This window comes from Stigmatopora nigra, chromosome 19 (assembly GCF_051989575.1).
Source record: "Stigmatopora nigra isolate UIUO_SnigA chromosome 19, RoL_Snig_1.1, whole genome shotgun sequence".
Lineage (NCBI taxonomy): Eukaryota > Metazoa > Chordata > Actinopteri > Syngnathiformes > Syngnathidae > Stigmatopora > Stigmatopora nigra.
In genome coordinates this window covers 2,596,881-2,623,656 of record NC_135526.1, presented here as the reverse complement: position 1 = coordinate 2,623,656, position 26,776 = coordinate 2,596,881, and the positions used below count along the sequence as shown (strand labels likewise).

Below are 26,776 nucleotides of genomic sequence, written 5' to 3'. Positions count from 1 at the left end.
GAGCCAGATAAACATGTATGAGGCTGTTCATCAAATTTTGGCTACTTTTAAGAAAAAAATAACTCATCTCGGCTGAGAGGTTGTAATTTGGCCAGTTTTTATTTTTTTTATTGAACTTGGCAGCTTTCACAATGCAATTGGGCTGGAGACTGTTTTCCAAGATCTGGCAACCATGGAAACAGATGAGACCAAAATTCAATTGTACATTTTCACCATTTAGATGGTGACGGGAGGGTGGCGGCTTTCTACTGTGGGAGAATTTTCATGGTTTAAACCCCCTTAAAACGCCATCTCTGTACAAACAGTATGGACATCTGCGAAAAATATTTGGGGGGGATTTTCTGCCCATTATTGTTTTTATTTTCTGTTAAAATCTTTTTTTCTATAGAAGAATAATGGCGCCTTTAAAAATATATATCTTTCTTGGATGACGAATATAAAAAGTAATGCTTCCAACCCCCAAACTGTGAAAATACTGCATACATACATTTTTTTCAGTGTATAGAACTATTCAGTCTAATGGATGTGTTTGGAAAAACACATAAATAAATGAAACTTCGATTCCAAATTGATGCAAAGAGCCATGAATTTCCGTTTGACATTCCTCTAGGGGTGTATTAGTAGGGTATAAGCAAAAAGGATTGGAATACTTTACTCAACAAGCTCGACTGGAAAATCTGGGAAAACCAACTAAATTAAAAAATGTTCTTGTTTGTCAAACAAGAAAGATTGGAGTCAAATTGCGGGGCTTCACAAGTGTTATTTACATCGCCGAGACGTTTGGGTTGGTGACGGTAATGAAGCGCAAGGAGTGCATTTCCATTTCACCTCCAACGGTGGGGGTTAATTTGTCCATCACTTCACTAAGAGAAATAAAACTAATGTGTTTAGTGGCTGGAGGGAGATTTCCTTTCCCAGTGCAAGGTTCAGAAGTTGTTATAGCAGAGATAAGAAATGAACAGACATCTGATGACTGTGAATGCTGAGGAAAAATTGCGTAAAGTCCACTAATGCATGCACTCGATCACACAACTAACAAAATTCTGGTTATAATGGCATCCATGTCAGAAAATATATGTATTTTAGGCAATTCTGTATGCAGAGCATGGATGAGCTACAAAGTGCCTGTCAGGCAGAACAACGACATTAGAAAGACTTGCTATAAACATGGCAAATTCCTATAAATAAAGGCAGGTGATAATCCAACTGGTAACTGGTCATAGTGTCACTGCTTATCAATCACCAACCAAGATCTACCTTTAACATTCTCTTTTCCTGCAAGATGCTATACACTCAATTTTATCTGGCCAATGGCCTAATGGCTGCGTGTCCAGTTATTTTGAGAGCACAGTGACATCACCCTGTGATAGAGTACACTACCTAGCAAAGTGTCATCATTTCTTCAGTGTTGTCCCTTGAAAACATCCACTGAAATATTTACATACATGTGAGTGGTGTACTCACTTTTGTGAGGCTGTGCCCGTAAAGCGTGTGGATATTAACGGCGACAGCAACAGCCAGGACATCCTAAGAATGCGCGAGCAACGAGTCGGAAGAACACCCGATGTCAGAGTCAACACAACAACGGCTCTTTCGGAACTTTTGCGGCAGTCACCGCAACATTTATCTCTCACATGACATCTTTATTCAGCAGGTTGGCAAATATTGTTTCCCCCTTCTTGGTTCTTACACCACATATGCCACAAAAATGAGTCACTCACTCTATCACGTGACCACTTAAGGTGTTTCTGATGGCCTCGATAGTACGAGGCGCATGCCTGCTGCCCCTGGCGTTTTCACGCATCGGAGGATTTCCTCTAGAGAGAGAGAGAGAGAGTGAGCATGTGCAAAGGGGAACGACGATGATGGGTCGCTGCTGTGGTTTCTGGTGCTGAAAGGTTAAGGCTGTTTTTAGTATGTGCAGCATACATGTCAACACATTGACATCAACATGAACGCTTCAGAACTCATGTCCCATATTAGGAATTAATGAGACCGTTTAACTTATTCACCTCAATTGATGGCGATGGACGTCCATGTCATTTAAACTTAGAGGAATGACAGTAAATGATGATGTTGTATAGTGCCTTTGACGCCAATAGATGTCCAATCTAATGATGTATAATCCTTTTTAGAGCAATTTCAGAACAGCTTACTAGTACTTAAGTTTAGTTGGTACTCTAGACCAAAACTGTAGTGCGACTTAAAATGTTCCCGAGCTTCTTTTTGGTAAAAGCCTGCGTATATAGCGTGTTGTTCTCCATTCTACTACTCTGTTTTTTCAGATCTAATGAAAAAAAATTCAAATTTGTAGCTTGAGCAGGAAACAATAATTACTCTTTGCGTATGGACATGTAGCAACTCCCTTAAAGCAAATAAAGTGCTAATATTATCAACATATGCAGTCAAACAGCTTGCCACGCTTACGCTTGTTGCCTAGTAACACAAAAATGGTTAAATGCTGATCTAGCCTGGAAGGACTTTTAAGATTATTTTTGTCATTATAATTGAAAAAGGGAATGCAAGTCAGGATTTGGGGGAAAAACGACGACCGCTGTGGCGTTACCAGGGTAACGGAGAGTGTCTGCCATTGCCACAAGTTACAGTGCTACTTGGATATACTGGATTAATAATAAGTATAAGAACTATATACATATATTATTTCATAGACAGTGTGCTCATCTTTGGTAGAAATGATGTTAAAACATAACATTTAATTTGATTAATCGGAATGACTAAAATGTTTCTCATTTCCAACACAAACAAGTATTTCAAGATGAGGAAAATACACAAAAAGTGTTCTAATTCGGTCAGTAGAAAATCAACAATAAATTTGATTATAGTGTTCCAAATAAAAACCTTAAGTATGACCATCTTTTTTTCTTTTAATCAAACAAACTAAATCAATCTGCTTTGATGAAAGACGACAAAAAGGAGAGAATAATTACCTTTGAAGAGCTGAAATTATCTGCACCTCTAATAGTAATAATTGAATTCAAGAACATTTGGAAAAATATAGACTAGAAATTGTAGAGCCTTGCTACCCGACATCAGTTCCTTCTAAACAACTGTTTTGCATACGGACTATTTTTCTCATCAGAATGATTTCCTACCAAAATATAAATGACACACTTTGATCCAGAAATCTGGATCTAGAGGGATTAAAGGGTGGATGCAAATAGAATTAGGCTTGCAGCTTTCTAAGGCAAAAGGCAGGTTGCGCATGGTGAATGACATCGTCCTTTGGATCCTGGGGAGGAGCAGTTCTAGCTGTTTTTGCTTTTTTTCGGCATTGCCAACGGGGGAATCGTGACATGAGAGTGCTTCCCTGGAGCCATTCAACAACAAGTCAACTTGTTCAACACTGACGCAGGAGAATATTTCATGATAAAATGAATTCCTTGCAAAAGTAGGACAATTTGGTGATTCTAATTACATTTCTGCAACTATCAAAGATTTTCACACATATGTCAGATTATTACTATTATTGTTATTATGAAAAAGTATCCAAAAACAACCAAGATCAAATAATTTATGTAACATTGTGGAATAGCATCTGTGAAAACCCATGACGTAACGGAAGGATAGGAATCAGCAGTGGCTGCGCGACTTAATGGGAAACGAGTATACTCATTGTGTTTATCATATCATGTTTCATATATTCATTCATTCATTTTCCAAATCGCTTATCTGGGGCTGCTAGAAACCCACCCCAGTCTGGGGAGACCCTGAAACAGTGAAACCAATCTTAAGGCACAAGGTGATGAACAACCAGTCATGCTTGCACTCAACCAGCCTGCCATTCAAAGAGCCAAAACTCTAGTACCTGGAAAAGACCCCCACAAGCCCAGGAAGAACATACAAACTCCCCACAGGAAAGTGGAACCATCGACCCCAGAACTTTGAAGCCAACTTGCTAAACACTTGATGTCATCAGTGTTCATTATTCAAATTAAATCCAATTATGAGCACTCAAAACATGTATTACAGGGCTAGAAATACAAAAAATTGTCAAGTATCATTAGTACCAAACGTTATATTTCCAGTCAAACTAAAGAAACATTTGAAAATCTCCCAATCCTGAAACAAAAACATTCCGCTTGGGCCAGGGTAGGTTGCATCAGTTGGCTAGAGTCTGCTTAGAATTGTTCTCATTGAAATGAATGGAACATAACAACCTCCCCCTTCTGGCAGCAGGCACATACCACCACTCTGGAGCCCACTTCTCCCCTGAGATGCTCAAAAGGAGCAGCGAAGATGAAAGAAGAAGACTTTTTTTTCCCACACTGGTGTTCTGCGGAGTCGAGGTAGAACGTGTGGGTGGCTACGGGGTGGCGGTGAGGTTATGCATGGGTTTTTTTTTTCTTGTAATGGTGACAACATGTCAAAGGAGCTGAGGTACGGCTTAAGACTGGCTTAGTGGGGGCGGCCCGAGATATAGGTATCATCCATGTTCTGAGACTATAGTAACACCAAAGTGGAAAAATAGTACAAGATGTGAAAAGGTGGGAAATTAGAGTCGATTTCAGGCACTGGAGGAAGAGGCAACTTGTACAATATTACCGCCAAAGTTGAAAAAATCATGTCAATGTCCTTCATAAAATTACAAAAGATCATGAAAAGGAAAAAAATGCTTTGGTTAATCCATTAAATTGAACAAAAGTTGATGCGCTGCCATCCTTCCCACTTCTAATGGAGTGGATAGTTGTTACCAGTGATAAACTCGTTGAAATTTACAGTACACGGACAAAAAGAGCAACATGATTGGATAACAGCCAAATGCCCTACTAGACTCTTTACTCTTTACAGAGTCAGGAAAAAAGCTCTTTCAGTGTCAAGAAAATATGATCATACTTGGGAGCATTAGTATATAACTGACACCAAAATTGACATTTGAAAGTTTACAGAGTAACCTCCAATTATTTTTCCGGTGTTGGAATTTCTTTTTACACAGTCCGTATCGTTTCCAAAGGGACCGTAAACAGAGTATCTCTTCATCCTTGTGTACTGGATTTCAAGCAAAGTAAAGGCTACGAAGAAGAAAGAAAAAGCTCTGTAACGGCTGAGAGGACGTCGGCATCATTAAAAAGAAAAGGCTAAAGTTAGAGGGGAAAAAGAGAAGAAAAAAACCTCTTCAACTTCACCACCAACGCTGCCTGCTTTGAAGCTGAAGCCTACTGAGTGGCAACAATCCTTCATGCCACGTCTATTGCTACATATATCTTTGCAGTAGACATGAAGTAAAGTGTACAAACTAATCACATGTGGGACAGAACTAAGACAGGGATTCCAAAATATGACACATCACTTTAACACAACATACTTTAAACACAAGAGAATGTGAAATAAGCTATTGCAGTTAAATGGAAAACTTCCCTTCCATCTCCATTTTTTTTTGGACAAACGAGGGCTTGCACAGTAGAGAAACTGTGAGGCAAAAAAATAAATAAAAATAAACAGACGCTTGTCAATCTGTGCCAAAATGCATGCCCAGACTTTGATTGAGTTTCACTCCTTGCTAGACTCTATTAATAATTTAAAGCCATTTCAACTGCTCAGAAGCGGGATATTTAGTGGCAGAAATTGGCAACATAAACAAGCGTCCCTCTTTAGAAAACACAAACTCTAAAATTAGAAATACCGGCTGATGCTACACTTTAAAAACAGCAAATGAACTACTATATTCTCCACACCATAAGGCGCCACCAAAAGACTGTGCCTTATAATACAATTCAACCCAACTTTACATATGGATCAATATTAATTAATCATAGTATGAAATTTCCTTTAGCAAAGCTTCATCTAATGGATGTATAATACTACTCTTAACCACTACCACTATTACTACTACTAATGTTCCATTAAGTGGATTTAAAGAGAATGTATAACACAACCCCAACTACTGCAACTGCAACCCCAACTACTGCAACTGCAACCCCAACTACTGCAACCGCAACCCCAACTACTGCAACCGCAACCCCAACTACTGCAACCGCAACCCCAACTACTGCAACCGCAACCCCAACTACTGCAACCGCAACCCCGACTACTGCAACCGCAACCCCGACTACTGCAACCGCAACCCCGACTACTGCAACCGCAACCCCGACTACTGCAACCCCGACTACTGCAACTGCAACCCCGACTACTGCAACCCCAACTACTGCAACTGCAACCCCGACTACTGCAACTGCAACCCCGACTACTGCAACTGCAACCCCGACTACTGCAACTGCAACCCCGACTACTGCAACTGCAACCCCGACTACTGCAACTGCAACCCCGACTACTGCAACTGCAACCCCGACTACTGCAACTGCAACCCCGACTACTGCAACTGCAACCCCGACTACTGCAACTGCAACCCCGACTACTGCAACTGCAACCCCGACTACTGCAACTGCAACCCCGACTACTGCAACTGCAACCCCGACTACTGCAACTGCAACCCCGACTACTGCAACTGCAACCCCGACTACTGCAACTGCAACCCCGACTACTGCAACCGCAACCCCGACTACTGCAACCGCAACCCCGACTACTGCAACCCCAACCCCGACTACTACAACCCCAACCCCGACTACTACAACCCCAACCCCGACTACTACAACCCCAACCCCGACTACTACAACCCCAACTACTACAACCCCAACCAATCACTTCAAGCCTTCCAAGTTAGAATGAATTCAACACGTATTGAGATCTTACTTTATATTTATATCTTAAATGTATTCTTATTTTTTTTATGGGAAAAATGGGTTGGCTTGAGTGCTCCCCAAAGATTCTATAAGGTGAATTCCTGCAGTCAGTTTTGCCTGCAAGAAATGATGAATCGATTGCCCGCACGAGTGCTGCCGAAGCGGAATGAGACTTGTAAGCTCTTTAGAGGTTTGCCTGACCTCGTCTTGTTTTATTGGAGATGAGTGCTGATAAAAATCAGCTGAATGCATCGCTCCATGTCTCCCGCGGCTGCGGCACGGCTTTGAGAGTCATAAGGAGTCGCCCATGTTATTGCGGGAGAGACGAGATGACGCTGAGCCTTTACCGTTTGTTTCCTTACTAAGCCAGACAGGCTACATTGTGATTTCATAATATTTTCAAATAAAGTGAAATAATTATATTTGTACTTAAAATTGGGAACTAGGGCCATTTTTCTTGTTCTCTGACTATAACTGCAACTATAAATAAAGTGTGAGGAATAATCAACAATTGAATTACTTTTTAAGGAATCTATACCAAATAAAAGTTAAATATGATTTTTTTTGCAGAGAATTTGGTCAAATATAACCAATAAGTTACTTAGTTACTTTGATTGTAAAGTAACCCTAAACAAAGTTTGAGGAATAACCAACAAGTAAATTACTTTACGTATTTTATACCAAAGAAAATGGAAAATCTGATTTTTTTCCCTACATTTTAGTCATTTCACGGCTTGCTGAGGTATGATATTTTCTCTTAAAAATGTTCACTAATCTCGATTAATTGCCGTCAGCCGTCCTGGTCAAAAATGGATTATAAATCCATAACCGTCAATGACACTGAAACATGATCATTGCAGAATCCGTTGCCACCCCTTTCGTGTCCCGTGCGATGATGACTCACCAAATTCGGGGGGAGACTTGGCCTGATATGACCTGCGGGACTCCGACTTTAAGCTACTTACTTGCACTTGGCTAGCCATTCATTACCTTTCCCAATAAACTGCTACATCAGCTGAAATGACGGACAAGCTACTGTGTGTGTAACAATAGTCATTTCAGAAAAGGGAGACGTATAAAAACATATTTCCTCTAAAAAAAAACAGCCCTGTCAAAACTGTTCACAGATGGTGCTGACAGAATCCGCCAGCTCAAGTCAAACCACATGGCGCGACGTTGCCGGCTCACTCGACCACTAAAATATGTTTTTAATGATGTGACAGATTGTGGACGACCTGGCATCATTTTGTTTGGAGGATCTCCCCTACTAGGCCTTGTCTACATTGGCCATATGCCAGATTCAACTTTCCCCAGGCAGACTATGTGTCGGCGAATGATTGCAAACAAACCAAACAAAACAAAAACAAACATTTCTGTTGTCATTTAAACGGTCGATTTGACAGTAAGAAAGAATGAGTCAAATGTCATCAACACAAAGGACTATGGCTCAATAATGATTCTTTTTTGAACGATGACTGACTCAAAATATGATTCATGTAGCGTATATACTTAATATAGTTTTAGGTTTGGAGACTGCAGGCAATTTCAGCAAAAATGGAGAACCTGGAGAGGACAGATTCTGCTGACATGGAACAAATAACCTCACATAAAGTCTAACAAGTGTTTATGTTTTGTGGTTTTATGTTTGGCTCTTCACACATGGTTCTTGGAAAATAATTTGATCACTGAGGGAGGCCTGACAAAGTGTGTGGCTTTTCTGATTGGACACAGAGATGAACTGAACTTTATGTTTTAGTAATTTTGTCAATATGGCTTAGAGAGAATGAGTAAAGTATGTCATGGCAGCAAAGGGGAGACTATGGATTATTATACTGCAGCGAAGCAGAAATAATATAGATCTTTGTGAATCTGTGTTTAAAATGTTATATTTTCCTCTTCCACATACAAGAACAATGTTCTTCGAACTGGAAAATAAGGCAGAGACGAACGACAGAGTGTGATGCTGGCATATCGTTGGGCATGAGAGTTGACAAGCCCTTGAAAGAAACGACCACTCCAAGTGATATTCAAAGGAGGCGAGCAGTAATGCATCTTTTAAGATTTCCCTTACTGCATCTTTAATGTTCTTCCTCCGGAGGACTCAACTCGGACTCTGGGAATCCAAGTCTGACTTGAAGCATCGTTTGTTGGATTCCGCTTTGGTCTTGACCCATCCTCCCTCATCTCTTTTCCCTTTTCAACTTCCTCCCATTTGATCAGTTGAAGTCATGTTTTTAGTGACATGGATGGCGCTAGGCATCCAAACTATTGTAAACGGAAGCTGCCAACCCTTCTAACTTTAACCAGATTGGACGTCCTTTAACCTCAAGCAGTCAATTAGCTAGAAAAATTGCCTAAACAAGTCACATTTTCAGGGAGGCTGAAGGTTGGATTATCTCATCTTTTGATAAACAAATCCAAAGTGCACTTCTACATAATACATCTGCTGTTAGCTTTCCCATGAAAAATATAATTGCCTCCATACAGAAATAGTAGTGTTAATCATCATGTTACCACGGTCGAAACGGTGTTAAATGCCAATGAGTACTTTGTTTACCAAGGCACATTCTCCTATTAAAAAAAAAACAAAGCCTCACTGTTGATTTCCATTAATTTGGGCCTTAAGTTTCCCTCTTTAGTTTTTTTTTATTGTTAGCATAAATCACCATTAATGCTGAAATTGTCTGTGGGGAGAGACAATACACTTTTCCCTATTCCAAACTAAGGCTTAATGAGTCAGCCAAGCTTAATAATTATTCAGCAAATCTGCGACTTTTAACAAGCGTGTGCTGACGATTATGCTAAGATTACAAAGAAAACGTTTCATCATCTTGCCTTAAGTTATTGCCTAATATCTCAACACTTTCACTAGGCGAGCAATATAAAAACGGGAAAAAACTCAAATACACTGCCATCGGGTTGGAACTGAAAAAAAAATTGTAATTATTTGCAACATCATTGCTGACTTAACATTGACGGAAATTGAGAGCAAAGTAGTACATCTGGAAAAAAGTGACTCAACCATTACAATTTTTAAACTGCAGTTTCATTGTTCCATATATAATTTAAAACTAAAGTGAACAATTTAAAATAAAGCCTAATTGAGTGTACAGACTACTTCTTGCTTTGACTAAAATGGTGAATTACTTTTTGACTCCAACGGCAAAAAGTAAAATCCCTGAAAAGTCACAAATAGGCTCCGACACCCCCTGTGACCCTCGTGAGGGAGGATAAGTGGTATGGAATACTAAAATGAATAAATGAAAGAAACAAATATTCCGTTTTTCCTACACCCAAAAACCTTCATAAGGATGTAAAATCTACAACTTAAATACATAAAATGTATTTACTCTTTTCCCCTTTTATAGTTCAATTTTAAAAATGTAAAAAAACACGCAAGTTGCAATTTTTCCTAGTTAATTAAAAACAGAAAAGATGCGAGATCATAAAGGAAAACGTTTCTATTATTATTGTTATTATTTCTATATAGTAAATAGTTCCTATTAAGAGGCTCAAAAGACAATTTGGACAAATCCTTGTCAAAAATCAACAAGAAATTACCATTGTTAGCTGGGACAGGCTCCAGCACCCCTCACGACCCTTACCACACAATGAGCGGTTCAGAAAATGAATGAATGACCTAATTACTCCATACTATTGACAGCAATAGACGTCCACTTCAATCAAAATGCAATGGACATCTAGTGCAGTTACTGTTAGTGAGGGAGTAAAATGAGTGCCCTCTAAAGATTACCCCAAAAAAAACTACATTCCATTAGATTTATTTCAAATGTGCCTGGAAATGACAAAGCCATTATCTGGTCAAATGCACACGCACACCTTTCGTTTGGCCTCTTTTCTACTCAAAAGTGCTTTAAGCAGCATTTCCAAAAGAGGGTGAACAGGAGGCAAACCTTGAGCATTACAGCAGTCCTCCAAAAGCCATAGATAACATTACCGGGCCACGCTACGTTTTAACCCGGCCCCCTCGCTCTCTCACACTCTCTCTCAACATGACTCAGCATTATGAGGAAAGATGAGGGTGGTAAAAGAAGAAAAAAAAGTGATTACATGCTCATTAGGCCCCTCGGAGCTAAAACAGAGCAACGGCGTGATGGATGATAACGCACAGAATGAGCTTACATAGAGTTAGTCGCACTTGCTTGCACTGTAGGATGCCATTCATTGGGATGGATTTCATTTTTTTTACCATCTTATTTGCACTTTTGTCTATTGTGGTATATCTGGGGAAATCTGCTGGTTGTAGTCTTTGGATTTTATAGCTTTTTATGGTTATATAAATAGTGAAAAGATAAATATTGATGAAAATGACATCAAATTCAATACAGTTATAAAATAATGAACATATAAGCAGTCTTGCAGTCTGGAGAGAACATCGCTTGCTCATCACCAGGAGTCTAAAATCTTATCCTACAGATGGCTGACTAATCGGTTTTCTAAAAAAAAAACGGTTTTAAAAAGTATATATGTCCTGAACCCTTAACTTTTTTTGAAATGACCGTAAATATTGACTTGCCCTGCCCTGTAACATATGAGAAGGGAAGCTGGCACTGCCCAATTACTTTTGCTTAAGTACTTAAGCTCTACTTTGACAATTCCTCGTAGTTGTTAAGTTAATGACTTTAGTAATGTTTACCTCATTGGCTGAGACATTGAAGGGGACAGCATATGATGTCTGCCAACTTTCCAGGTAAAATGCAATGGAAATCTATCAATGGTGGTCAAATGAGTTAAGAGTGCTATAGTCCTAGTGTTGGAAGATACTTCAAACCAGGTTCCTTTTCACGTCACTTCAGATCATTTTTTTTAACAGAATAACACATTCAGTATTTCAGTCTAAGAGGACAAGAAGAGCTAGTGGAAGCAAAAGCAGCACTTAAGTGTGAGTGACTTACTTGAGGCTGAACTGCTCCACAGTAGAGTTGGGCATCAAATACAAGAAGATCCTGAGGGTCTCTCCAGGCTTCAGGGGCTTCTCAGGTAGCCTGAGGAACATGTTCTTGTCCAACTGCTTGTCCATCAGCAGCTGTTCCTGGCTGGCCTGATACAGGCTGATGCTTCCGATGCGCAGCAGAGGGTGCTGCGAGGGCGCCTCTCCACGGCCACCCCTGCGGCCCACTGCCTCGCCACATCGGCCGTCCACGTCAGGCTCGTGCAGAGTGTAGTACAGCTCGGCCTGCAGGGTCTCGCCGGACATCCCGTCCAGGAGCCCGTCTCCGCCGGAGCCCTTGCGGCGGCCCAGAGGGGCCACGTTGACATTAAACCAAGGCGCCGGCAGCTCTAGCTGAGCCAAACACTGCGCCAGGTTCCCTTTCATGCGGCAAGAGGTCTTAGTCTCCCTCACGTCCCTAAAGGCGTGCAGGCGAATGCAGGGCAGCTTGTCCTGAGCTTTGAAGTCATCCCAATCTCGGCCAGCGATGTAGAAGAACACCTGCACGGTGGGGTTATTGGAGAATACCCGCGACTGGACAATGAATGCACGGACTTTCCAGTTGACCGTCAATTGGCCCGGGATGTCCAGTGGGCTGGTGGGTTGGAGCAATTCCTTGGAGAGCGTCTGGTCACGGGTAAAAGGCCCTAGGCTTATGTTGACAGCCGGCAGCTCCTTTGTCTGGAAAACCACGAAACTTTCCGAACGATGCAGCGGGTGTCCGCCACCACCACCACCCGCACTTCTTCCGCTCCCGCCCACGGTCCGCCCTGACCCTTGAGCCACCTCTCGCAAGAAGAACGCCAGCTGTACGTTGGACATCTTGAAAGTTGCCGGGAGGTAAACGGTCGGCGGCGAGGGATTGACCGTAACCGATGAGGAACTGAAGAAGGCATCGGAACTGGTTGGAGAGATCTTGCCTGCGAGAGCTGCCAAGAAACAAAAGAAAGAGTTCAGAACATTTAACCTAGTTCATGTCGAAGTCTGGATTATTTAATGTTGCATGGAAAGACTGCATCAATCACAATGTGGAGTTAATAATTCAAAGATCTTTTCATATAACCATTTTTCATAAGTCATAAGGTCACAGAATGGGCCATTATCAACATACACAATATCTTAGCATTCTAAAATTAATAACCAAATGATTATTGTTACCTATCATGTCAATAAAGTAAATCTGCCACCTTTGCCATAAGTTAATGACAGTGAGTCAAATTAGTATAAGCAACAAAGCATTATATTGCGTCAATACTCCAAGATATGGCATGATCTGTGTGATTTTAAGTCTAATATTTCAAGATTTACAATGAAATTCTGCCCCAAAGCGAGGCAAATATTCTGGGTAGGGTCAGCCCTACCCATCTCAAATTGGCGTCCATCACGGTCAATGATGGGAAAAGGGGAAAAATGTCTGAAAAAAAATCCATTTTCACTGTGAGAAATGTTGTTTAAATAAGAAACATAAAGCATCACATGATTTGTTTAAATTTCCCCTTATGTATTGACAATAAACAAATGATATTGCAAGGCAAAAGACCCTTTTGACCTCTTCCAGTGAAGCTTGAACAAACAACAACCGCATGGCAGTGGATTTAGCCCGAGCTACCATGATGTCAACATACTTATCAAAACGATCCAGAGATGAGCGCAGAAACATGACTTGCTCTTCCCATGGTCCAATTCATGTCTTAAAAGTCCCATATTCCAAATTTTACTTTGAAAAACACATCCCCCTTTTTCTTCTCTTCCTGTATCCTCTCCTCCAAAATCAAAACAACTTCCTTTGTTTTGGTAGACTTGCAGCAACACTGACACTTCTACTTTCTTTACTCCTTATTCCAACCAAATGTTAAGTCTTCTTCTTCTTCTTAAACTTGTGGATTCCAATTGCTGGGCTCGGTCTATGCGTGTGTGTGTTTGCGTCTGGCTCCCACGCCAATCTGATGCGGCTCCGGGTGCAGACGCCAGAGAGAAGCCTGCCCCCACCCCCCTTCGGTGGGCCGTGCCGCAGACAAAGCGTCGGGACGCCGCCCCATCCCAGCCGCACCTCGTCTCTTCTTAGCCGACCACACACACACACATATACACACTTATGCTCCCTTATGGACGTGTTCAGGCAGACCTGTGTGTGCATGAGGATGCTACTCCAGCCTCCAGGCAGTAGTTGTAGAAGAGTAGTAGAAGAAGAAAGGATTAGGTTAAGATTATTGATGAATTAGCCTGGCTTTTCCTCCTCCAACCCCGTGAGAAATGCATGAGAATGGAGGCATGTTGCCCTTGGAGGAGGGGAGATTAAGGGGGAAACGGGGGCACCTCACACGCCTGGAATTCCCATCATAAAAGAAAAAGAATTCCTTGCATGTGTGTGTGCATGAGGGGGGACGCCAAGCGACAAAAGAAGAGGAAGAAACGACATCCAGCGGCGGCTTCTTAACGGACAGGCTTCCCCCCTTTAAGATGCCATCAAATATTGGCAAGTAAATAAATGTAATGAAAAAGTTGGCAAAAAATGATATCTTATCAAACAAACAAAAATCCCAATGGAAAAAGTCCAGAATGTTGTCTGGAAAAGTACTTCAAGTGAGGGGGAATCCCCCTTATTGGCAAACACTTTAAAGAATTTGATTCATCTTTCAAGACCAATATAATAAAGTGTTCCATGGCAATTTGAGCTCCAAAACCGATCAAAAAGAAAGACTGCAATTTCTTCAAATAGAATAAAAGTGAAGCATACGTGGACAATAATGCCTCAAAAATATACCATGATAGTTCAAGAAAATGTCTGATATGGGAAGAAAAATACTGCATTCATCAAAGTTCAGCTTCAGAAAAGCAGCATACCTATTTCAAACATTATTTAAACTACACTAAATGGTGCAAAACTAACCAACACAGCTTGAAATGGAAACAGAAAGTAGTATTTAACCTCAGATGTCAAATGTGTGACACAACTGTGTAAAACTTGAACTTGAGTTTTTACACTTTAAGCAAGAAACACCCACAAAATATCACTAGAATTAGTTTTAGGTGAAAAATGACCAACCTTTGTTTTAATGTATGACACACATGTCAAACTAGTTCCAGGAAGTGCCAAGTATGTGCAGAATTGTTAGTTCCAACCCACCAAGTTGTTCTCAATCAGTTTATTGCAGTCAGCTGCTGGTTCCTCCAACAAATTTGCACCCACTTTGCCTTTAGTGCATTTGTTTTGTGATGTATGGGCCCAATAGGAACAAAAACATCTATATATATCTTTATATTTCTACATCTAAATATTTGTCTTGATTTAACAAAATAAATCATGTCAAATATTATTTATTTGCAGTGCATGACCACATTATAAATGGCATTTTGGCTCTAGTTCTATGATGTATGCACCTTTGTAGCCCTTTTAATAAAAAAAGATTGAACTTTGGTCACTATCAATGGCAGCTAATAAGTCCATTTGATGAAGGAAATCTATGACTATTTGTAAATCCCATGTGAAAGCAAACAACAAGTAAATAGCCTCAAATTTTGTTTTTTTTGTGCCACTGTCTCACACAGTTTGTCTCTTCTCACTCTCTGGCATCTGTTCATGAGAAAAAAAGTGAGAATATCCCATTAGAAGGCAGGCTGCGTCTGATATGTTTGCGTGCGAGTTCGTCAGGCCAGAACAACACACAGTTGGGCTGTTTGCGTTGTCACTGATGGGCCGCAGTCGTCTAGCTGTTAGATCAACAGGCCGGCCGGGGGAGCGCATTGCAAACAAAGTCATTACTTGGTAACAGAGACAGAACCCACACAAAACCCTAATGTGGGCAAATTCCATATTTTATCTTGCAATTTAGGTTTTATGGCTCCAATTAAATCTGCAGCTTATTATCTGGCTGATTCATATGTCAGTGATGAGTCCTTCTTGGTCAGTGTTTACTGTTTCAGCTCTTTGTTAGTTTATTAAAGTAAAGGCAATCCAGGTAGTGATCAAATATGCATTCTTTTTTTTTTTAATTGTTTATCCTCACAAGGGTCGTGGGGCTAAAGGAAACTATCCCAGATGATTAGGCCATGATTGGTGGACAGCCAATTGCAGGCCACGTGGAGACAGATGACAAATTCATGCTCACACTCATACATAAGGGCAGTTTAGAGTGTTGAACCAGCATACTCTGCAGGGTTTTTTTTTGGAATATGGGAGGAAATTAGAGTACCCAGAGAAAACCCAGCCCGGGGGAGAACATGCAAACTCTACACAGGTGGAGTGACCTGGATTCAAACCCAGAACTGTCGCCAGGCCACCTTGAACAAATATTTTCATTCTTTTTTTTTTAAATTGTCTAAATCCTATCAGCCTCACAACAGTAAATATTATTTGATATCTATGATCCTCAAAAAAACAGATTAGGGCTCAGAGCAACTATTAATAACAGTTAATCTGTGTCAGTTATATTGTTTAATAACTTGAACTGAATTTACCCAAAACTTTCTTATAATTCCTCTAATTTAATTTAAACTGGTACGACAAAAACAAACATACAAATTCTGATTAAAATACTGGTTTGTTCACAATAAAAGCAATAAAATTTCCAAGTTAAAGGCAAAGTTTTGGTCAACTTCATAGGCAATATTCCAAAGTTTAGTCAACAAAAACTAAGTGTCTCCCAGTGTAGTTCTCAGTGGCTCAAACCCAGTTGGAAAAAGAATGCTTTAACACAATGTTCTGATTTCCTGAGTAACTAAAATACAACTCTGACAAGGAATATTGAATGACACCAAAAATGTTCTTTCTCTCTCGAGCTTGCTTTTTGTTGCTTTTATTTTTTTGTTTTGTTTTTATCACATTCAAAAGGTTGATTTAGAGGAGAGAACAGCACTACGCTCCACTCCACTGAAACTTTATCCTCATGTCACCGCGTAAATTACAAGGAGGTGAGACATCTTCCAAAGACAGCTCGCATAATCATTCCAGACTACAACCAGATACGACACAAGCCGGAAGACTTTGCAGAGTAAATCAAGAAGGAAAAAAACAACAACAACAACGACAACTCCTCGACTTCCCTTTTTAAACTTTAACTCAATGGAAGTGAATATGTTTAAGCAGGTTTCCTTTTTAGAGTAGACAAATCTTATTTTTCTACACCTTCCATGGCAGAGTTTCCAGTAGTAGAGGCAAAAAGTACTTCAAATTATACAAATGATATCTTATTTTGCATATTAAACCGCTTATTAGCTATGATAACTGCCCAATTGGCAAATCATAAGTCTCTCACCACCATGTGAGACATGCTTGACAGACGGAGGGCTTGTAATGATCTGACAAAAAAATCAAATGATGTCTCCTGAGCAGATAAAAATGAGAGGCCAACTGGAAAATACGATAGGAAGGGAGCAAAATACGTGATTCTGTGGATACAATGTATTAAAATGGGGAAAATAGACATCCAAATGACTTAATTTGAACAAAGCGATCCAGCATTTAAGGCATATTGGATGGTTATTAGCAAAACATTTATAAAATGTACACAATATATGCCTTTTTTTTGCAATGTACCTCTTCATGTATATAAGAAATAATGAAGTGTGTTAAATTGAGCTCTCGTGATTGTTTTTCGTCACTTTTATATTGTTGCTGCACAGTTTTTCTTTGTTTTGCAGTTTGTTTCACTAGTTTAAATATAGAATAGTACTGAATATGTATTTTTTTGCAATAGGCCTAAGATTTTCGTTGTTGTTGTCTGTAGCCCTTACTCTTTCTCTTCTAGACATCAAATCCATTTCAATTGTAAAAGCTGGCATTGAGCAATCTTTCTTTTTCTGCAATTGACTACCAATCTATTTTTACTCAAAATAGATTGAACGTCTATTGCACTGAATTGTAGCCAATTAGGTCATACTAAGAAAAAAAATGCCAATACATTTTAATAACCCAATCTTTTGTTCGGGCTCGATTGCCAATCACATCTACAAATAACGCTATAATAGTAAAACACCATAACACGCAATGTCGAGAGTTAAAAAAAGCAAACATTACACGCCGGGAGCCAATGAAAAAGTCACACCACGCAGGACAGTAGGCCACTAGTGGAGTGGGCGGCGATTTGGCGGACCCCTTGAGCGTGGAGGGCGAGCCACACATTGACACGGTGTCTCAAGGTCACCCTCAAAACCTTTCTATTGAAAGCCATCAAAACAAATCCTTCTAGACAATATCCGCTCTTCCCCGGGTTAGAGTGGACGCAGATGGGCTTTCCAGTGTAACCCGATGCCTTTTCCCCTCTTCCACTCGATGTCCTATTACACCCCGGGTCAGGCAAAGATTCAATTCACTTCCTGTTGCACTCCCATTTCAAACTAACATCTGTTGTAGGGGGGGTTGCCAGGGCTGACTATCTAAAGGGGTGTGTGGGGGGGGGTAACAGTTATCCCATTAAGTCACTTCAAAGCCATTAATAAACATCAGGTCGGGTGCTAAAGCCTTTTTAATCGCTCATCCCAAGTCTGTTGTCTTGTTAAGGCATGCGCGTAATAACCCAATAATTGATTGTAAAGGATTTAGTAGAAATTGGTTGTTGATTAATTAGCTCTGAAATCTACTGTGACTAAATTGGAATGCAGGAGAGGGAAAAAGACATTACAAAAAGCCATGACATGAACTAGAAATACACAATGGTTGTGGACAATTGCAATGCCGACTGGACAATCAATCTGAGCTTTGTAAGGCTACAAATAATCATGCTTGACGTCAAATCCTACTTGAACTCGGAGGGTGGTCCCAGTTCAAATGAATGGGCGTCTATGAGTGATAAACTAAGCAGTACACGGGTTTTGGTAAACTCGACGAACCCCCTGCAAAAATCCTGGAAATATATTCAAGTGCAGATCCCTCGTCTTTCTTGTTGGTCTTCAAATCCACTTTGGGTCGGATAAAGGCACTCGTGTCAGGATTCAGGAGCGCCTAGAGTGCCACCGAGTCCACGTAGCTGCCTGATATTAAACCATACCCAAGTGAGTGTGAACATGGAGAGGATGTGATGAGAAGGGCAGACATCAAGTCTTGAGAAGGAGAAGTGCATAAATGTCTCTTCAGCGAAAAGGTCAGGGGAAAGCTCATTGAAATGGGCTGTTCTCTCCAGGCAATGTTAATGTTTCACCACCATGGAGGATTTCCCAATTGATTTGGGGTTTTTTCTTCTTCTTCTTCTTCTCTTCTTTCTTTCAGATAACACGTTTCAGTCACATGTGGGCGAATTGCTCCATTTGAGCTAGAGGGCAATTTTCACCGAATTGTCACTTGGGCTAGAACGGAAAGCAGTCATGCCTAAGGCCGTTTGTCATGTTTGACAAGATGTGCGTTTGAGAGTGACGCCACAATTCAGGAAAGCTCAAGAAAAAAATATGATGATTGGAGCATCATTTAAAAACCCTATCATGTAGGAGTATACTTTACCCAAGTTGACAGGATTGTATTTTGATCAACCACACACCTCATAGTCCATATTTTGTAAAGCATACCAAAAAAATAAAATCGCAAAACAGTTTTTAATCCTATTTTGCTGCTGGACATCACAAACAAACAGGCTTTTCACATACACATTCTATTCCGTTTAGTTTTAATACAGCGTTTTAATAGTTGTTTTTTTTCCTCCAAGAAATTCATTCAGTTTAACGGAAAATGGTTAATACATGATTTGTTGGAAATTGGAACAACATGAAGACTACTGATAAGAAATAAGTATTATTTCCTGGGGAAAACTTGCAAAGTAAACAAACTCTACACAGGAAGGTCGGATCTCAACGGAGATTGAACAACGACAGCTCAGAACTATGACACGTACATGCTTAACACCACTCCACCAAACCAGTATATTTCATGTATTTTTATGACATTTTGATGGAAAAACGAGTTACTATCTTTTTCCGTGTTTACCAACATATAAAAACGTATCCAACTTGAAACTGTGAGGCTTACTGAGAATGTGTGCAGGACTAATTTAGCACTTTTTGAACATTTTCTTTTAGTTTCATGTTGCAAGTCCAATGCCATCTATCACTGTCAAAGGCAGCCAATTAATGAGTCAACATCTCGCACTTCACAAAACTCCAAATTCTACTTTTGACACCAATCACTGTTCAAAAAAGGCTGACTTTTCTACTTCCCAAACCTAAGTAAATTGCATTAATAACAATACACAACCAATGTGGAAAAAGATGATATGCATTTCAAGGTAAAATAAATTAGCATGCATTCATTAATCCCCGACTTGACCAAATTAAATTAGGTTCTTTGTCAGCTATTATAACAAGTACAATACACTGCGGTGTGATTAAGAGTGTTAATTATGAGAGATGAAGGCTCTTCTTTCGTACCGTCTCCCTTTTATAATGTAGCATTATATTATACACAGTACAGCTTTAATCACACATAATATGCAAGCTTTTTCAAAAAAAAAAAAGAATATATAACCAGTGTGACAAGAGCTAAGGGAAAGGGAACTTTTTATGTTCACCCATAAAAAAAAAAATCATCCATAATTTATATTGACAGTTGCCTTATCTGGTTGGACGGACGCTGTTTGGGTGGCGACGTGGGCTAAGACAAGACAAGTGATGGCACCCCAATGAAAGACACCATCCATTATTCAAGCTACTCAGGTAATAGACGTTTCATAACACCCTGTAGACTGATATATCTGCCAGACGGCTTTTCAAAGTACACCAAAATATCCATGGTTTGTTGTATTGTGCAGGTCGTGCCCACCGCCATTAAGCCAAATAAGCCCATGTTAATCGTTATGGATGTCAGTTCAAAAAATAGTCACGGGTATTTTAATGAACGTAGTAGTATTTACTAGTTAAAGCACTTGGCGGAAACAACAGATAACTTGTTGTCTAGCCCTAGGTTTTAAAAGCTTGGATGTGGAATGTTAAGCACTTTGACACAATGTAAGTGCAATACACAAGTTAAGTAATGCACGGCATATTAGCAAGTTCGTTGTTTACAAAGTGATACGTTCATATTTTTGTGACTGTTATGTGAAATGTCCTATAGAAAAATTGCTGCTTTATACAAAAATTGAAACCTGATCATTTGATTTTATGTAATAACTAAAACAAGTGTCAAAGTGTACTTTTTTTTCTTCTTACTTTGGTGCTTTCACTGTTTAAGTTAATAAGATCGAGCAATTCTTTTGTTTCACGAGTCCTTTTGTAGAAGCGGCGATGCGATACCATCATGGCTCAGTTTACCTTACACAAAGTATTCCCCTTATGGGAAAAGCCCTGCCTGTCTGGAACACTTTTCGATTGCGTCAGATGTTATTGAGACACCTCCAGGGCATTTGCGTCTTTTCATTGATTTGCCATGGCTACAAATATTAGATATGTACTTAACATGTACCTTTAGTTTGGTACTTATAAAAGATAACCTTAATTTGACCCTATAAATACTCATATTTTGGACAAACTCTTAACATTTGGCATACAATTATGGCCTATATGACCCAAAAAAAGCCATGGATGTCAATTAAAACTATATATGCTTTTATCTGGATTAGGCCATTTAGATGTAAAATGCAACTCTACTTACGAAAAATTCAAGTTACAAAATATTTTGGGAACAAAATAACTTTTGTTAATAGAACTATTGAATTGTTTTATGGTATTATTGTCACCAATTTGCTATTGATTAGGACAAAATAACTCAACTCCAACTTAACTATAGTTTTGATCAATGGATAAATTAAATATTTCAGAGTAGATACATTTTAATGATTCTGCATTTCCAGCAACATATGTATAGCTTTCAACTAGAATAATTTGCCTATTTTTCAGAAAAAAAAGTGTTAATTGACATTCTTCGACATTAAAAAATGCCCCTTTTCTCATTTCTGGTTAAAGTAAATAGCTTAAAATACAGAATAGGGCTGCTCCTTAGCAACATGGCCGACTATTTTGTATGTTTCTGTGTGCTGGTATGAGAGACAAATCTACTCGAAGGCCTTCATAACATCTTAATACATGTGAAATAATATTAAGAGTAATGCTTCTTGACCACCTATTGCTAATCACATTCTTTGTTTACATGATTCTCAGCAGGATGAACAAATTATTCACAGCTCAGTGTTTGCAATCCATCGCACATTACTTTAGTTTTAACATTTAATTGGGAATACAAACACTTCATTAGCATTATAATTTATGGGCGATCAGCTAAAGCTTGCACAAGCTTTTTTGTCTATGAATATGATCTATTTTTTCACCCTTCAAGGCAAAAATGAAAATGAGACCTCCTTGTGGCACTTAATGATAAGATTATCCAAAAAATTAAGATTTAAAAGGTTATTTTTCCAACCAATTGTTTATCATCAGTGTCTTTTGGCCTTTAAAAAATATATAAATCAGTATATATATAAGTGAACTGAACAATAAAACATTTTTTTAATTGTGTATCTTATTGGAATGTTTAAAATATTTATAATCAGTGTAGAGAATTTGAGTTTTGGCCTTTTTTTTCCTCCCAAAATCAATCAGTATAAATCCTTAAGGGAATTGAACAATAACAGATTTTTTTTAATTGCGTATCTTATCATTGGAATGTTAATTATCTTTCAAATCAGTGTAGAAAATTGGAGTTTTTAGGAAGAGTTTCTGCTTCAAGGAACCTTAACACTTCTATGTTTTCCAACACAATGTTTTGGATTAGAATTTGGGATTGTAATGTTTTCCATATTCACCTCATGCATCTGTCTTTTATCATTAACAAATGTATAATTGCAATTATTTTGATGAGACATGACTTTCTCTGTCCCTCAAAGTCACTCACTGCGGTCCCTATGATTTGCGGTGTGAAATCTCACCAAAAAAACCCCAAAAAAACATCCAAACACAGCCCTCGGTTGTTTTTCCCACATCATGTCGGCGAAACCAGAGGCACCGTCTCGCTTTTGTGAGCAAAGTTTGTCTATTATCCAGCTGCTCTTCACACTGGCAGCTTTCTAAGTGACTCCACAGAGAAAAAGCCAGCTTTGTCTCAACATCTCCTTTCGTATCGCTGTCACACACGCACACAAATACAAGTACGCACACATCCACGTGCAGTTTGTGCTGGGTTTTGTTCTCATGGTGATGGTGTTACACAATTTGATGGCGAGTCACCATAACAACCAATGGCAGTAGGAAAAAAAAAGGAGTCCTGGGAAAAGGCTGCTCCCCTTCACTTTTAGGAGGATCTTGAGACAATGTACCAGCAGCAGATTATGGAAATGTTGTGGATGGAAGGATTGGAATCAACAAGGGGGTTTAATGAAAATTGTAGGCGGGGGGAAAAAAAAAAAGAGAAAGCGTTTCAGTGGCAACACCGTAAATCTTTTTACGCAAGCATTTCCCATTAAAATCCAGCACTGTAAAACATCAGGCGACGACGTGTTAAAAGTCGGCAAATGTGTCGACGGCTATTAAAAGAACGATTCGGTTTGCAGGATTTGAAAGTAATTTGCGGTCGTAAAGTCCAAAAAAACAAGTCTGAAGTGCTTTGGGGCCATTTGGTAGTGGGTGAGTTCGTGTTACCTACGTGGTTTTTGGCTCGTGCTGTGATCTATTGTCCACTAACCAAGATATCCAATAAAATATCACATTTAAAAAAGTTAAATTAAAAAAAAAAAATCAACCTGAATTTGCTCATCTTGCTTTAAATTACATTTCTTGGCTTCGGCCTACAAAAACAGCAACGGAAAAGCAAAGTCGAAAATTATAGTAGAGTTCTTGTAAAGAATTTTTACAAAACATAGTTCTGTTCTATTTGACTTTTAAGTACATTAAAATACATTTGTGTCCAATACCTCACACATTTGTATACACCACATCTTTATGTGGTTAAATTTTATGTATATATTTTTTTTAAATGACCAAAATGAGTCACTTGCTCTATAAAAGGTAAGAAAACTCATCTCGGTATGGCCGTTATTATCATCTGGCATTATTCCAGTGTTTTACAAGCAAACTAAAATGTCCATATCAAATTATTGCAGTTAACTGTAATGCTATGGCACATTGTAACACAATGTTATTTTCTATGGATTTCCAAACAGGCACAAGAGACTAAATATGCACACACAATGTAGCCATGCAGTCACATGACCTACAAGGCACTCTGTAGTCCCTTTGGAGCTTCTATTGTTGCATGAAATGGTCCGTATGAAAGGAAACAATCCAAAGTCAATGATCTCGCATTGCAAGACAAACAAGCCCCTGATGAAATATTCACCCCATCAAAAAAAATAAAGAAATGTGGAGGCTTTTGTATTATTGATTGTAAGAACAATAGTCTGTGATTGTTATTTATAAAAGGCTTAAAAGGGGAACCTTTTACAGAGCGGATAAGGGTATAGAACACTGAGTGCAGGGGAAAAATGCTTGCCTGTTGCCCCCCCTGGAAGGCGGAGGTTAACATTGTGCCAACCCAGGGTTAATGGAATGCTCAGGGTGGGCTGCTATCGCGGCAAGGAAGCATCCAGAAGGGCTCGAAAAGGGCTCGAGATAACCCAGCTGTCTGGGGAGATACGACGGATTGAAGTTTGAAAATGAGGAATCGTGTGACAGAGGGTATTCGGTTGCTTCCGTGGTTGTTGTCAAGCTTCTACCACATAGATGATGGCGATGGTAGCTGGGAACAATCATTCAAAACAACTAGGGACGGAACGAATAAATGAGTGAGCAACTAACTACTAAATTTGAATAAGTTCCGGAAGCAAACTCTGAACAGTTTTTTTTCCCCAACTTATTTCTCTTATGGCAAAACAACAACAACAAAAACAAAAAATCTTCCTCTGAGTTTTGCTTCTGCGAGTCGCGAACATCAGGATCTTTGCTATATACTACTTCAATGATAGGAAAAAGATGTTTCCGACACAAATCAGACAGCGCTCATCAAAAGATTTGCGCAAAACCTCTGTTATGCAACCGAGGGGCTGAATAAACAGCCCTTGCTTTGGGGGGGATGAGTGATGAGGGCGAGGAAAGAGGGGGTGTAACACACCCTCCACAATTCGCTCTCTGTCAGTGTGATAAAAAAAATATGTCGAGAAAGGGAGATTAGCCACAACGGCGTTACTTGTTACTTGTCCGCCGCTGTCTATTAGAACGAAGGACAGGCGCGAGGATGCTCCAAACGCCTCGTAAAGACTACAAAGAAGCGTTGAAGGCCACTTTCTTTGAAAGCAACTCCATTCTTACATCGTTTCTACAAATATACCTGTCTTTCTACACATTTAAATATGACTACTGGAGGCCATGTCATTATCATATCATTAGGAAGGTTGTTGTACAAAGGTGTCAGGAAGAAAAAAAGCAAATTAATTCTATTGTCAAACAGATAATAACACACAATAGCTGTCAACACTCTTTAATGTATACATGCTCATCTGACAAAATGACTAGATAACCAACTGTAAATGTCTGACTAACGAGAAGGAAAACTGAGTGAGCAATACTGAATTGACTCCAAGTTATTTCCTGAGAAATGTCTCAATTAACCAACGACTTGACAAAGTGACAAATTAGGTAAGTGAAAAAGAGGCAAGCAAATCCACCAAATAAAGAGTTGCACCCGAAGCCAACATTATGACAAGTATCGGTGTAGGCAAATTTAAATTGGAAATATTCCACGGCTTAAAAACAGTAAGGGAGTCAAAATATACATAGGATGATTAGAGGGCGAGAGAGTTTGTATTGTTTCATTCAAAGTCTGGATTAAAAGTATTGACATGGAATATAAGCTATAAACAAGAACTGGTGATTTTTTTTGTGGGTTTACAGCGGACATGGACATATTCCACATTTGGGGTGGAATAAGTTCCTTAAAAGAGCCACGACAAAGCCTAATTGTAGCATTTGTGGCCATGAGGCACTCACCTAAATGCATCTATGCCATATAAGGCAATTGATACAACAATTAAATCCTGTCACACTATTTTACTCCCATCAAACGGTGGCTCGTCCAACTAGAAAGCCATAGTCCATTTGCAGGCAACTCTTAAGGTGTTTTAAGGTTTTATTCTGGAATTGATCGCTCGCTGTGCGGTACTGAGTAGAGCTATATAACAAAGTTGTCGACAAGGTGTAGGAACTGTGGCCGTCACTCGGACGGCAGGGTGGCGCTGTGTTCGCCGTGAGAGACTGTACAAGTTTGTCAGCTTCCCCCTCTCTCTCTCTCTCTCTCTCTCTCTCTCTCTCTCTCTCTCTCTCTCCATTTTTCTTTTTTTTTTAGCTGGAGTAGATCTCATTGATGAGCTCCCAGGAGTCAGAATTGAGAAGAGAAACTGGGATGGGAGCATTAATAATTCATAGAAACTGCATCACATGGGCAAAGAAGTGAAGATAGTTGTTGGAGCATCTGCACTGTTGTTTCAACACAAACTGCGAGTCACAATAACTTACCTACTCTTTTACTAATTTGAACCCTAACCAGAACCCTACTTTATTTATGTAAACACCTTAAACCTTTTGAAAAACAGACCAAGACCATGTAGAACAAACTATGAAAGACCAATACAGTATTCCCTCGAATATCACGGTTAATACACACCAGACATGGCCGCAATAATGGAAAAATCACAAAGTAGGGTCACCCCTATTATAACTACTTTTTACCCCCTTCAGTGTTGATTCAGAATTAGCTTCAGAAAAGTGTTATAATTTAAAAAATCTGCAAAGGTGCTGACAGCTGCCGTCATGTTTGTTCCCAGTTGATGAAAAGGTGCAGTTAACACACCTCTTTTTTAATCAGGCATTTTCAGCATGGTGGTTGACAAACACTCAAAGTGATAGGAGCAAATCTGTGGGCGGCCTGAAGGGTGTGAAGGACATTTGCATCTGTCCATCATTCTTTAATAGCAACATGCTGATTGTGTCGCGGCCAACATCTGTCGTGCTCGTCAACAGTAACAACACCATGAAGTTGTGAGAGCGGTGATGGCAATTGCAGCTTAACATCATCATTTCAGACCTCGGCTCATTGACATTGTCATGACCTTTATGGCTTGCACATGACATTCAGAACAATAGTCTTCCTACTCTGTGGCATAGTCATATTTTGCTAGTCCAAAGTTTTATTGGAGTTAACTCCTCACACTAACATGAGCAGAAT

General features: G+C 39.5%; 1 protein-coding gene across 3 annotated transcripts in view; it reads right to left on the bottom strand.

Annotated features, from left to right (window-relative positions):
* tmem132e (transmembrane protein 132E) overlaps positions 1-26,776 on the bottom strand; it is a 146,016-nt gene that overhangs the window by 34,230 nt on the left and 85,010 nt on the right. Inside the window, exons 1-2 of one of the 3 annotated variants that reach the window (XM_077739923.1) lie at positions 14,696-14,822; positions 11,615-12,578 (exon numbers count right to left, since the gene is read on the bottom strand). In XM_077739923.1, coding sequence (XP_077596049.1) covers positions 11,615-12,471 — 857 coding nt within the window. In that variant the 5' untranslated portion in view covers positions 12,472-12,578; positions 14,696-14,822. Of the gene's footprint in view, positions 1-11,614; positions 12,579-13,274; positions 13,599-14,695; positions 14,823-26,776 lie in introns of those variants that run through there. The other 2 variants (XM_077739921.1, XM_077739922.1) reach the window with 2 other exon arrangements.